The 14,466-nt window shown below is 37.3% G+C and overlaps 1 protein-coding gene across 2 annotated transcripts in view; it reads left to right on the top strand.

Moving 5' to 3' along the window:
* The window catches only part of SNTG2 (syntrophin gamma 2), a 299,806-nt gene that overhangs the window by 273,684 nt on the left and 11,656 nt on the right, over positions 1-14,466 (top strand). For both annotated transcript variants that reach the window (XM_030038043.1, XM_030038044.1), the window contains 2 exons: positions 9,357-9,449; positions 14,218-14,328. In XM_030038043.1, coding sequence (XP_029893903.1) covers positions 9,357-9,449; positions 14,218-14,328 — 204 coding nt within the window. The remainder of the gene's footprint in view (positions 1-9,356; positions 9,450-14,217; positions 14,329-14,466) is intronic.

Here is a 14,466-nt window from a genome sequence, read left to right as displayed (position 1 = left end):
TGATTCCTTTATGAGAATCAGGCAGAAAAACAAAATCCCAGTCCAAGCATCATTAATTCAGAACTGAATTTTCTACTCAGTAATGTCTCTTGTTGATATTTCTAATAAAAATCCTTTTTCACCTGCAAAATTCCAGAATTTATAGATCACCAGAAAAGAAAAAACCTTTATTATATAATAACAAACTGTATCAAAAACAAGTCAGTGCCTCTGCTGAAGTAAACCAGTAGAGTTCCACTAACACCTATGGTGCCAGCCTGATTACTATGATTGCTACTGAGAATCTGCCTCAGGTATGTGAAAATATACTTGGGACAATCTATAGGTAGGAAGCTGTTAAACATTCCAGTCACCATTGTATCTTGCTTTTCTTTATGGAAAAGTGAGTTGCTACAAAACCACGAAGCTGTTGCTCGGGCACAGAGATGAGAAAGCACAATCTGTTCCTGACATAAGCCAAGGCTAAAGAATGCACTTTGAATTTTCACTAGAGGATGCTAGAGGATGACCACTGCTAAGCTGCTGGCCTTTGATTTTGTCCTCCCACCTCCATTTCTCTCACTGCCTTTTCCTACAACCAATTTAAGCCACAGGCTGCTTGTTCAGCAGAGGAGGTAGCAAGTCTTCTTTCTTCTGTCAGATTTAGATTAGCCACAGGTTCATATTACAGAGAGAATGCCATGGCCATGAGTAGGCATCCGTAACTGCATTATCTGCTCATCTTGCCAAGTAATAGCTGAACCTACTATGGTTTAGGAGAAATTAGTTGACTTATCAGTCTTCCTATAGGAACACAGTTCCCTGCAGAGGAACATTTGCTTGAGGCCTGATGTGCATGTAGCCCTAATCTCTCGGTGATAGTGGTTTAATGCTTAATCCCAGTTACGCTGAAGTTTTCCAAAAAGGCAGTCTGTCCAATGAGAGCTCTACTAAGAAAACAATTTTTGCAGTTAGCTGCTATAATGTCACGAGCATTACAAATTACAAATAGATTAGATCAGATAGATATTTATTTCAGTTAGAACAGCTGTTGTGTGGCAGGAGTTTTACTTATGAGTGTGGCTGAGATTGTAATAGATGACCTAAAGGCAAAAGTTTCAAGCATAGCAGTATCCTGAGAAAGCCAGCATTTAAAACATGAACATACTAAGAATAGGTGTTATTTTCTAAAGCACTAAGCACTGAGCTAGCACTGCTTCTACTGAAATCAATAGAAGCTTTCTTTGAAGTTCAGTGAAAGTATAATGAGCCATTATTTGAGTCCTTTGAAAAATCTTACTTTTAGTGCCAGTGTGTCTCTTGCATACATATATGCTGAACCACAGATGTGCATCAATGTTCAAAAAAAACAACCATCATGTCTTCTTGAAATCATGAGATTACAGCACTATCTTTTACAAGAGAATGTACATTTTTATACTAATACTCAGTCAAGAATGAAAAAAGAGTCTTTTTAGGGCATTAAGATGCAATTCCTTCAGTTGCAGCAACTGCAGATCTTGAAGGAGTGTACAAGATTTTTAATCAGATCTGGTTTGCTTCAATAAAGTGATTTTAATTGTATCTATCCATAATTATCACACTTCTGTTACCTTTTAATTGTGACATGATGAATTCCTTAAAGGTGTGGCCAAATGAGTGGATCTGCCACATTTTTTAAGTGAAGATGGTATTCATTTGATCACTCTCACAGAAATTATTTCACTGATGCTTTTGCACAGTTATCTGGAACAGGAATAACCTGAGCTTTGGAAGTCTGTTCTGGATGAGATTTCTGAAAACTCTCATGCTTTTGATGAATGTCAGATTTCATTGTCATTTCATTTTCTCATATGTAGTGTAGATTCAGAGTAAGAATGCTTTCAATGTATTTCATAAATGTCTTCTGAAAGTTTTGCTTAAAAAAAAGTGATATATAATATAAAATATTTTGTTCTAAAATAACAATCAGAATTTTAAAATATGAGAAAGCCAAAGTATGTGCATTTTTAATTCAACTATTTTGGAATTTCAAAGAGTTTAAAAAGCACTTCTGTTTAGCACAAGTAATTCTACGCGAAAAGACTATTGAAGAAGATTTTGCAGGCTGTCTTCAGAATTAAGGGGTTTAATTTTGTATGCCTCCTAGTACACTCTGTATGTGGGCTGAGATGTATTTCTCAGTACAACCATAACAACTCTGGTTGCTCTTATCATCATCTCCACATCCTACTCAGAGGGGTTTTTTATGCTAAAAGTGGAATTTTCAAAAAAAGCTCATTCTTGACATAGCCAGTCCCATATTAAGGCTTTTACCAGACTCTGTGTTTTGGTAAATACATTGGATGCATTAAGAAACCTTACTCCTGTCACTCCTGTATGATTTAATAGCTTGTACAAAGCCACTGTATAAAGTCTTAATGCAAGAATCTGTGTTCCAAACTGTCTGCTGTTGGTATAATTACTTTTTTCCTTACCCTCACTGTATTTTAAATGCTGCTGTGCATTATTTTATTTCTAATGCATAATAAAAGAGCACATCATTTAGGTCCTTCCCTGTTTCAGGCATTAAAGTCCCTTGGACAAGTCCTAGAAACTTCCATTTTTTACAGATACCCACACTGACAGAAAGATTAAAAAAAAAAAAAAAAAAAAATTAAATGTAATATGAGGTGAGATTTTGTCTCAGAAATAAGAAGAAACAAATATCAGTGATATTTGGATTGTATTGAAACTTTATCAGTTCAAATTGGCAACCTTGGAGTCTTCTGTTAATATGATTGAAATGTTGACCAGTAATTGATTTCTAGGGAAAACTTTTACAATTAAATTCAATTATTATGTTAATTTTCAGTTTAATAGAGATTGACAAACAAATCGCTTCATATACATTTAGCCCATTAGAATTCCACTCTCCTCCTCATCTGTATACAATTCACTTTCTTAAGTCTTTATGAGATCCTGGGTTTTGTTGAAAGGTCAACTCCTCTAACAGGGAAAAGTGCTCAGTTTGGGGTATTTCTGGTTGGTCTGTTTGAGATTTTTAGTCACTTAATTTTAATCAGCATATGGCTAAGCTTTGATTTTTTTTTTTTTTTTTACATTAAACAACAACAGACAAATCTTGAATAGCTCAAAAGAGCTTTGCCGTTAACTTGAATAGATTTGGGGGTCATCACTAAATTAAACATGCTAACTGCATGCACTATTGTTATTGGCTTGTATCTATATTCATTGGTGGTTAACTATAAAAAAGGAAAAAGACCTGAACCAGATGATGATGGCTGTTTTATAATATATGAAGTAGGTACTGGTTTACTGAACAAATAAAACTGTGTTCTGATCAATTGTGTTATTTTACATGTGAAAGGGATGACTTGTCTCTGGAAAACAATATTCCAAAGATATATTAATTAGATTAATAACATAATGTTAATTTAATTTTAATGGAAATACTCCCTTGTTCTAAGCAAAGTCAAAGTTTCGTTAAGATTTTAGCATTTAGTATATTGATGGCATATTATTTCCACACAGAAGCATAGCACATATTTTAACTTAAAGTGAATAATATGAATATAGTGTGCAATATGTATACTGTATGCATATGGATATGGATATGGTTCTTGCCCAAATGCTTTGCTGTCTGGTTATTTTCATCACTTATTTTTAGAAAGTATGTGTTGCATTCTATACCATGAGTATAGTGAGAAATAGTGTCTGTGTTCCCACCTACATGTAATAAACCTTCACAGCCCATCTTAGAGCAAATGTATGTATACATCTATAAAGTAGTTGACAGAGTAGCGGGGGAAATGTGTAGTTTAAGCAGTAAAGTGTAATGTTATTGTCTACTTTCCAATTGCTTTTTGGAAAATAAACAAGCAAAATCATATACGGGCCGAATTTGTATTCATTTAGAATAAAAGACCGATATTTATTTCTGTATTTTGGCTGATCAAAACCACGAGAATTCCTGCTCAACAGAACATAGCTGAGTCTAAAATGAATTAATGTATTGCATATGAATGCTGCAGCTAAAGCAAAAGTGAGGTTTTTCTTCATGCAAGACAATAATTAACCACAATGGAGCCAGGCATCAGCTAAATTTTTGAAACTGTGAGCTTGCTGAGGCATTAGGAGCAACAGCACTAGATTTATAAAAGTAAACTCCATTAAAAGGGATATACACTATGTCATTTTTCTGTGTTGCCCTAACATGAGCAACATCGCTGAATCTCATTTGTTCCTTAGAAACTTTATTTGCCAAGGAAATAAAGTTGATCTTGGGAAAAGGACTATTGACTGAAAAGGTTGGTAACTGACAACGCTGATTCTTTAAAAACGGTATGAAATGGTATTTTTTTACTGTGAATCTTTGTTGATGATCTCAGAATGTAATATCTGAACTGACAGGCATTATTAGTAGTCATGATTTTAAAGAATTTTACTGAAAAACATAAACAAGTGGAACCCCTATTTCTTGGGACAGAATACAATCCCACATCAGAGTAACATTAAATACTACATTGGACACCTATGACAGAACTTAGGCAAATTTAGGCCCTCCAGCTAAAGGATTTCAATAAGCTCATATTCCAGTAACCACAAAAATCTATTGCATGTCCAGATTTATTTAGAAGCATTTGGACTGCACAGTCCCTGAAGCAACCAAACTCACTTAGGGCTTCAACCTACCTGGGAGACCCACATGTCTGTGCCGAAATCAGAAGGCCTCTGATCTAGCGGGCATGCTCGCTTCCTTCTGGCTTCATACTATGGCTCTGTGTGGCCAAGGACCCCTATACACAGAAGGCAACTCAAGAAGAGGAGGGGTCCTCTTTTTCTTTCTTGCCTCTCTTTCCTAAGCAGCCTGTGTCTGGGCTGCAATGGTGCCTATTACCCACCGAGCCTTTGTGCTTCCAACCATGTCACAGGCCAGTGACTACACATGAAATTGTCCCCCTTTCTCTTTGTTGCCCAGGCTCTGTCTCTCACTGTACAGATATTTGAGGTCTATTTATGCCCTCCTCTGAGTGGAAAGAAGAAAGTCCCTCTTGTAGTCTTTTCCTGTGCATTCATTCTCCAGTTTTAGCATTTACTCACCTCTTGACTTGAGTACCTAACACCCATGAACCAAGTTTGAAGCCCTTCTTGTTAGGTTAGCAGATCTGTTCGCAAACACATTCCCTCCTTCTAAGGGAAAGAGACATCGTAACTGATGATCATAAAAGCTGGTTTTGAAATTAATTAGCCTGTCATTGAGCATATTTGTAAAGTCTCTTCTCATTGTTAGACAGAATCCTACATCGGTCTCTGTTTTAGAGTACTGAAGCAACCTGTCCCTTGTCCTCTCCCTGTTGTAAAAACTGATGGAAGATAAGCATGAAAGAAGCTTTTTTTTTTTTTTGCATTAAGAGATAATTAACTCAAGCCCTCAATACTAATTACCTTCTGCGGATTCCAAGATGTGTGCATAGTCACAGAAGATATTAATTGATGTGGATAGCAACAAAAAAAAAAGTACTAGAGTTCCCCAAGCCTCACAATATTAGTTAACTGTAAGATCATGCTGAGATGGAATTGTCAAGTTTTGCGGATGGGAGTGAGAGACAAACTACTAACCAGCTGATGTGACCTTGTTAGACGGCTGAAATCTTGCCCTAGGGTAAATGTAGGGACTTAATTTCATTGTGAAGGCTGCAGTAGAAGGACGCTTACACACTCTTGCCGACACCTCCTGCTCCTAGATGCAGGCCCTCTTTTCCCATCATTTAGCTTCCAGGACTCTCTTTTTCCTAACTCTGTGCCCTACCCAACCTTCTTACTCCCGTCCAGGAATCTCACTCCCCTGCAGTTCGTGTACAGACAAGAGTTCGGCTTTGTATCAACGATTTGCTGAGGAGAGGCAGGAATTTCATTAGCAAGAAGGAAATGCTGTGGCCTGCTTTTAACCTTCCCCTTCTGCTTTTGGAGCAAAGAGGCTTGCTCACTCTCAGATGAGCTACTCTGGTGAAGGGGACCCAGTATGGAGGCATGGACAAGATAGGCAGAGAGTACGTGCGCTCAGGACTGCTCAAGGCTGGTATTGCCACTATGTGAGATAATGCTAATTAATGCACAATGATACTAGTATTGCGTGATACTGCCTACATTTACAGTTCAGTGCTACCATGATGGTGTCCTGCTGGCCACCACCACTCTGCCCAAAGAAGCAACTGGAACATCCATTGGTTCTGCAGAATAGCTCCAATGGAACCTGCCATCGGGAGCTCCAGGATCGTGAGACAGTCTGCTAAATGAGGAGGATAGATCAAAGCTGAATTATTTCTGGGAAATCTCTATGTCTATGGGAAAGATAGTGAGTGTATACGTGTAGTCATTGTAACCATTAAGCCCTCTTAAGGTCTGGGAGGACAGATACCAGTGCCAAAGATAGACTAGTGCCATGCTTCTGAATAGGGACAGGAGGCCTAAGGAATTCCTTCTATGAATGAGACAGAAACACTGTTCTGCTATTTGGACAGTAATATTATCAACTTATCATTAACTCATGAAAAGATCATGCAAAGGTATATGCATTGAGATACTGATACCTGAACAATTACACAATTACACAGATAAGAGTTTTGTAAATTGTCTTTTATTACAAATAATTACTCTACAGATTGTTTCACCATTGTTTGGAAAACATTAAATAATTGGTCTAGGATGGATACTAAACTTTTCTTAGCTCTTGCAGTTCAGGCATGAGGCCTTCCTTTTAACAGCTAAATTCTTAATACTTTGACTAAAGAATCTTATCAGGCTTAAACTCCCAGTCTACATCCCGATAATGTTCAGAATCACCGAGGTTAGAGCTGGAAAAACTTTTACATCTTGTCTGGAGCAGTGCAAGCCAAAGATGGCCACTATACCACATTTGCTAATGTTTTGAATTTTCATACGTGTATGAGCTATGTAAATTAATGTGGCTATTAGGGTATAGCTGTATGATTGGAAGATAGTTTAATGCATATCTTAAGGTTGATAACCTTGTAGATTCTCATCTACCTCTACTTACAATCCCCAAGTGTTTTGTGATAAGCTAGTATAGTATAGACCTATTAGACCTATGAGAGAAAAACTCATTTCCAATCGGTAAGGAAGGGTTTTTAAATAACCTATTCTTTTCCCCTCTCTTGCTTAAACTGTGAGTTCTCAAGCTGGCTAATACACAGTGCTATTTTATTTTCTGCAAAATTCACTAAAAGACTGCTAAGCCTTGATTTCTTGTGTTAAACTTCCACGTAAACAATTGTTGTAGGTAACCAAGGGTGATCACACAATTGCAAGCGTACAGGAAGCTTATTCCAAAGGCAAGAGTGAAAAGGGATAGCGCTCCGTACTAGTGATAATGAGTGGAGATGGGGGTCCTTATCACAGAGCTGTCTGAGAACCTGTTCAGAGTCACTGAGGAAATGCCATAGGCAGGCTTTTAAATTTATACGGCAAAACCCATATTAATTCTGTTCTAAAGAAAATGCTGTTAGTGTATTTTGTAAGTATAAACCTTATATATATATTTGTAATGTTTATCACAGTGAAAATGCAACATATTCTGTTTATCTCTGTTTATCTCTAGTATTTGTCTGCGAATAATTTCCAGACCAGTTCCATTATTTGCAAATATTGAATATTTGTAAAATACTCCAGGCTAATTATTTGTGCATAGTTCATTTTAGTATTCACCATTTGTGGCTGAGCAATTAGATGCTTACCCATTGGGGGAAACTAATTTAATATGTTTTAAAAATTGCTCTGCTGAGTCAGAGCTCAGCTAGTATAACCTTTTTAATTGGAAAATAATGGAGAATAAGTTATGACTGGTGCTTAATGCCACCTTATAATTACTGAATAAAATGTAGGGATATTTAAATGTCATTCTAATTGAATATCAATCACTGAAATCTTTTTAAATGCCAAATAATATGACCTTTGAACATCAATGAGCAAAATAATTTATTCAGAAATAATATACATCTCTGTCATTGTTGAGCTGATTATAATACTAATCTGTACTAATAAATTAATTTCATTCCCAGCCCTTTCAAAATCCTTTATAAAATGTCCTATCTGTAACTCAGAAATGCTTATTTTAGTAGAACTCTAAATATTTTTATTAATAGTGGAATGAGGAAACCTTTACAATTACTAAATGCAGAAGTTTTAGATTTTATTAAAAATCTTTAAAAAACAAAAGGATTATTTTCAACTTAAGTTTATTAATTATTAGTAATATTTATTACTAATTTCAGTCACCATTTTTGTGTTGAAATCATTTTTTGGAATTGAAAGAAACTATCCAGATACAAAAATTTCATGTAAACAAATGTCTAAGCATGAGGCAACATTGCAGTTTATGAAGTATCAATAAGAGCAAAGTAATGCTCCCTTGGAAGAAAAAAAAAAAATCAAAGATTTCATAAGGCACAAGGGTATAATTTTAAAAATGGCTCTTAAGGGGGGGCAAGGGAAGGCTGGAGACAGGATTTGATCTCTACTCATGCTGAAGGCAATGGGCTTTTTGCCGTTAACTGTGAATGGTGAATGTCATCAAACTGTTTCATACTACATCATCAGCAGAAGCTTTTTCATGTGCTTTCAGAATCCATCATGTACCCAAGTTAGCTAGCCTTAAAAACACATGTAAAGAAGAATGTTAACAGACTTTTTACTGTAAAGCTTATTCGGAAGTTTAAACAGAACTTCTGCATTTTGTTAATAAAACAGATTTTTTTCTTTCTAACCTGAAAGGTGGGCAAAGAATTGGTGTATATATAGCACTGTCTAGCAAGTATCAGTGCTAACTAATGAGTGATAGTTGCTAGTTCTTATTATTAAATTACATTAACTAACATAGTGCTGCACTGGCTTGTCACCCAAATGAAAAAATGTTGCAAAATAAAAAAGGCTGTCTACAAAGTTTAAATCAGACAGAGAGGTCAAGTAGACAGACAGCTTTTTCATAGCTAGATTGCAATGACTAAACACTTAGGCACTGTTACCTGCACATTTGCTGGAAATGATGTCAGAAGTCATTAATAGGTCAGGTCTAAGCAGTTTTCCAAAAGCTTGAAATAGTCAGATTTTTCTTTGTTCTGTGTTGCATTTTGTGAGGGATGGTTTCCAAGAATCCCTTACAAGAGTGACTTGAAATATAGAAGACCTCCAGTTAGTGTCTAGCTGACAGATCTGATACCGATACTGTCAGAAGTTTTTGACAATTTTCGGTGTTGCCAGCTGAATGTCTTCCCACAGAAAAACTGCATAAAATATTATTTTTATATGATAAATGACGATGATGGTTGTTCTCTCAAAAATCATACTTTTTTTTCCAGTCTAAAACATATATGTGCAGTTGGCAAGGGGATACCCTGTGTTTCACAGTTGACTTTGCTCTGGGATTTACCTGTTTTGACAGTAAAACAAAGGTAAGAGGAAAAAGAAAAGAAAACTCAGTTTTATTTTACTGTTATTGAAGTTATCAGTAATTGTAATTTTTTATGTTGATCAGAATGGTAATTTTTTATGTTGACGTGGAGAATTTCTTCCTCAAATGTACTGTACTTTTTATTTATATAGCACTATTGAAATGTAGTCAGTTTGGGACTTGAAAGGAACAAGTATAGTTGTTCATTAGCATGTAAAGATAGATTTTGGAGAAGGATATTAAAAAAGTATTTTCCTTTTCAAGTTATAAAAGCAAAGGAAGGTTATATTTAGCAGAGAACTTAGTGTCTTATAATGAAGAAACTTCAAGATTTTTAAAAGATTACCAGTCATGAAAAAAATGAAATGTCACCTGATTCCATTTGTTTTGAAGCTACAGGTATAAAATAGGATTAATTATTCTTCCATCACAAGAAATTTAGGCCATGTCTAAAATAAACAGAACAAGGGCAAACACATTTCAAAGTCATAATCTATAAGATTAAATTCACTTATCTTGCAAAACAGTGGCTATATATAAAGTGCTGACAGGGGATGGTTTATGATACATGCCAACTTTCAAGGCCTATCTATAATTCTACTATTTTATGTATATAATTTAGTGATACTTTAAATTATTCTAAATGGATTTATACATTTGTTTGCCAGTAGGAGTAAACATACATACAAAAAAATGTTTCTGCATTAACAGAGCTGTACAGTAGAAGGTCTCTCCTTTGAAATATGGTCTTCAACTCCAAACTGAAAGGATTTTTTTAAATAGATATTAAAGAAATTCAGTCAGTCATTCTGAGTTAAGAGGAAACATACTGCATTTTGAAATATTGACACAGGATCTAGTTTTTGTGTGTTGGTATTTTGGGGGTTTGGGGCCAAAATGCACAAGTCTATTGAAATCTTTGTGCACAGAAATAATGACCAAGATCATTGTTATTTGAAAATCTAGACTAATTGCATTAAGTGTGCTATCCTATGAGGTAGCATAAAGCTTCAGGAAATATGTTTGCATACATTTCTCTGCATCAGGTGATACTCCATTCTGAAATAGTGCTTTTTGCACAACTGTACACATTTACGTGTAGCCACAAATTAACTATGGAAAGTAATCTCATTAGTTTAGACTATAGAAAATGTTTCTTTCAAATTTGAAGATTGATTTAAAATTATAAACTTCTCTATTGATAGGACTTTGGCCACAGTGCCTACCTTCAGTATTGATGATGAGGAGGATTTAGATCAACCTTTGTTGTTTACCTAAGGAGAAGTACAGAATACCGTCATATAGATTGATTCTGTTGTTAAACTGTAAAAATTCTGGAGACCTCAACTGCATTTATTGTTCATCTGTGTGAGAGATGGAGATATCCTCTGCATCCTCAAGCCTGAGTGAGGCAGTAATGGGTGGCTTCTGCTGTTCATCTTACTTCCATAATTGTCAGCTGGAGTTGACTGTGTTGCCCCATACTCACAGCTTTTTCAGAATACTTCCTACCAGCACTGAATAGGTTGTTGAAGTGGTCAAGCAATTAACAGTTCATTAGGGATACAGCAATTTTGCTGAAAAATTTATTTTTTCTTCAAGATATTGAATTTCAAATTAAAGTCACCTATTGATGCAAAGAATGCTCTTACACCACAGCAGGTGTTCATACATGCTTATTAAAATAAAGGCCAGTCCCCCGTCTGCTCTGTGACTCTGAGCCTGGATCTCAAATTTTGGGCAACCAGTTCATGTACTCATTAAAAAATGTTCTTCTTTACAGTCTGGAAAATAATATAAAAAAAGCCTTCTTATTACAAATGATGAAATAAAAAGGGCAAGAACTTTTGCTTAGGAGTGTGGTGGGTTGACCCTGGCTAGATGCCAGGTGCCCACCAAAGCCACTCTATCATTCCCCCTCCTCAGCTGCACAAGGGAGAGAAAATACAAGGAAAGGCTCGTGGGTTGAGATAAGGACAGGGAGAGATCACTCAACCAATTACCATCACAGGCAAAGCAGACTCAACCTGGGGAAATTAATTTATTTTATTACCAATCGAATCAGAGTAGGGTAATGAGAAATAAAAACTCAATCTTAAAAACACCCCTCCATTTTTCCTAGGCTCAAGCCCACTCCCAGTTTTCTCTCCCTCCTCCGCCCCCGAGCAGCGCAGGGGGACGGGGAATGGGGGTTGGGGTCAGTTCCTCACACGTCTCTCCTGCTCCTTCCTCCTCAGGGGGAGGACTCCTCATTCATCCCTGCTCCACCGTGGGGTCCCTCCCATGGGAGACAGTTCTTCACGAACTTCTCCAATGTGGGTCCTTCCCACGGGCTGCAGTCCTTCATGAACTGCTCCAGTGTGGGTCCTTCCCATGGGCTGCAGTTCTTCACGAACTGCTCCAGCGTGGGTCCCTTCCCCGGGCTGCAGTCCTTCAGGCACAGACTGCTCCAGGTGGGTCCCCCACGGGGTCACAAGTCCTGCCAGAAAACCTGCTCCAGCGTGGGCTTCTCTCTCCATGGGGACACAGGTCCTGCCAGGAGCCTGCTCCAGCGCGGGCTTCCCACAGGGTCACAGACTCCTTCAGCATCCCCCTGCTCCGGCGTGGGGTCCTCCCCGGGCTGCAGGTGGAGATCTGCTCCCCCGTGGACCTCCCTGGGCTGCAGGGGGACAGCCTGCCTCACCATGGTCTTCCCCACGGGCTGCAGGGGAATCTCTGCTCCGGCGCCTGGAGCATCTCCTCCCCCTCCTTCTGCACTGACCTGGGGGTCTGCAGGGCTGTTTCTCTCACGTATTCTCACTCCTGTCTTCCGGCTGCTGTTGTGCAGCAGTTTTTTTCCCTTCTTAAGTCTGTTCTCCCAGAGGCACTACCACCATCACTGATGGGCTCGGCCTTGGCCAGCAGCGGGTCTGTCTTGGAGCCGGCTGGCATTGGCTCTGTCGGACGTGGGGGAAGCTTCTAGCAGTTTATTACTTAAGCCACCCCTGTAGCCCACCCACTACCAAAACCTTGCCATGGAATCCCAACACAGGGAGTTTAAGTGTCATTTAGAAAACTCTTTTCTAGAACAGTTCTGGTTGATTCTTAAACTTATTTGAAAGAATTACTTCATTTCCTACATGTTCTGCCCCAGGGTCATCATGGGCTCTAACTCATTCAGCTTTTACCAGTTTGGACCCGTAACAGAAATGCTCTTGTGGCCTGAAGCTGCTTTATATCTGATCGTAGAGATTCTTTTTATCTTGTTGGCTTGGTTGGTTCATCTTCCCCATCCTGTGCCTCCAGCCGCTCATCCAAGGTAAAGGGATCCCAAAGTATGCATTTTCTTCCACCTTCCAGAGCCATCTACTTCTCTTCTTTTCCACTCAGTGTCAACTGTTGAGAGAGATTATGACTCCAGCAATGCCTATTATTGCTAAATTGTTCCTAAGTTCTTGTTTCATCTCCACCCTAGCAGTTATATTATATAGCGAACATTCATCTATCCTATTTAGATCCAAACTCATTTAAGCTTTGAATACTTTTCAGGTGGTCTAATTAGGCCCTCTGGACCCAGTTAAATCTGTTCATGAATGTAAAGTTTAAGCACCATCACAATGCTGTAGCATAGTTGGGTTTTTCTTCATCTGTTATATTTGTCTAAGTCAATGACATTTATGTCTGCAGGGAACCAGGAGATGGAATCAGGCTTTTTGTGCCTTCCATAAATACTTTTTTTATTTATAGGGCATTCTCTATCAAACTATGAGTAGGGTTCTGAAGACCACTGGTAGCACCGGTCTACATGAAAAAAATATTTTGTGTTGAGGTGCATTGGAAAATGGAATATAGCAAACTTTTTTTCTGTGTGTGCTTTTGAAATAGCCTTCAAAGTATTTAAATTGTGTTTCCTCAGCAGTGTCCAGGGACTGAATCCCATTTCAACATGTGCATAGGATTTTCATTAAGATTATAGGTATTAAGGAAACATCAGCAGGAAGTCCGAATGCAAGTTGTTACCTTGTGTTTTTTTAAACTTATACATTTTCGGGCAATCAATAGAAACCATTCAAATAAACAGAAAATTACATTGGTTTCAAAAATAATTTCCCAATATTTGTTTTTAAAAAGTATCTCCATAAATATTAAAATATACCTGTCAATTTAGGATTTGCCAACAGTAGTAAACTCCCATTCATAAACCTGTGGGAGACCAAGAAGCCTAGAATTCTTAGATATTTTACAAACAATTATGTAATGTAGAACATATTTTTGTGGTTTGTGAGGCTACATTCAATAATAATATTTTTGCATTTCTATAGCTTATTTTATCTGAGGATTTCAAACCACGTTACACACATCAGTAAATTCAGCTTTGCAACATCTATGTAGGACATTATTATCTACATTATGCAGATGAACCAGCTGAAGCATGAAAGAGTGAGATATGGTATGGAATTGTGTTCATAGTGAAACTGATGCAAATATCCTCATGGATCTTTCTGGAATTAAGCTTTTGCCTTGGATTTTGATATTATGTAGGCAACTGAAACATTTACATTTCAGGGAATTTCTAAATAATTGTTTTATTAGTGAATATTAATATTGCATCTTTTGCTTTCACATATGATACAGAGCTGTTAATTTTATTTGCTCTGCAACCAGCCTGTTATCATGTGCTGTGTTTACTGCCCCAATGCTTTATCTTAATACATAAACATTGATCATCAATCTATAGTTCTAGGTAGGAGTCTGTAACAGAGTCCTTAATCAAGTTTCTTTCTGTTTAGAACGTGCTGTGGAGGTTTAAATTCTCTCAGCTCAAAGGCTCTTCAGATGATGGGAAAACAAGAGTAAAGCTGCTTTTTCAGAATCTAGACACCAAACAAATTGAGACAAAGGTAAGCAATATCCTCTTTCTCAGTTTACTAAAAAATGAAATGGAATTTACTGTCAAGGCATCAAAAATTCCATTTACTACTGCACATGCTTATGGTGAACTCCACATCACAATTTATCTTTTTTTTCCTATTCTCTAG

Source organism: Aquila chrysaetos, chromosome 15 (genome assembly GCF_900496995.4).
Source record: "Aquila chrysaetos chrysaetos chromosome 15, bAquChr1.4, whole genome shotgun sequence".
In the NCBI taxonomy this organism is placed as follows: Eukaryota; Metazoa; Chordata; class Aves; order Accipitriformes; family Accipitridae; genus Aquila; species Aquila chrysaetos.
The sequence above is the reverse complement of the archived record's forward strand: the minus strand, read 5'-3'. Positions and strand labels throughout refer to the sequence as shown.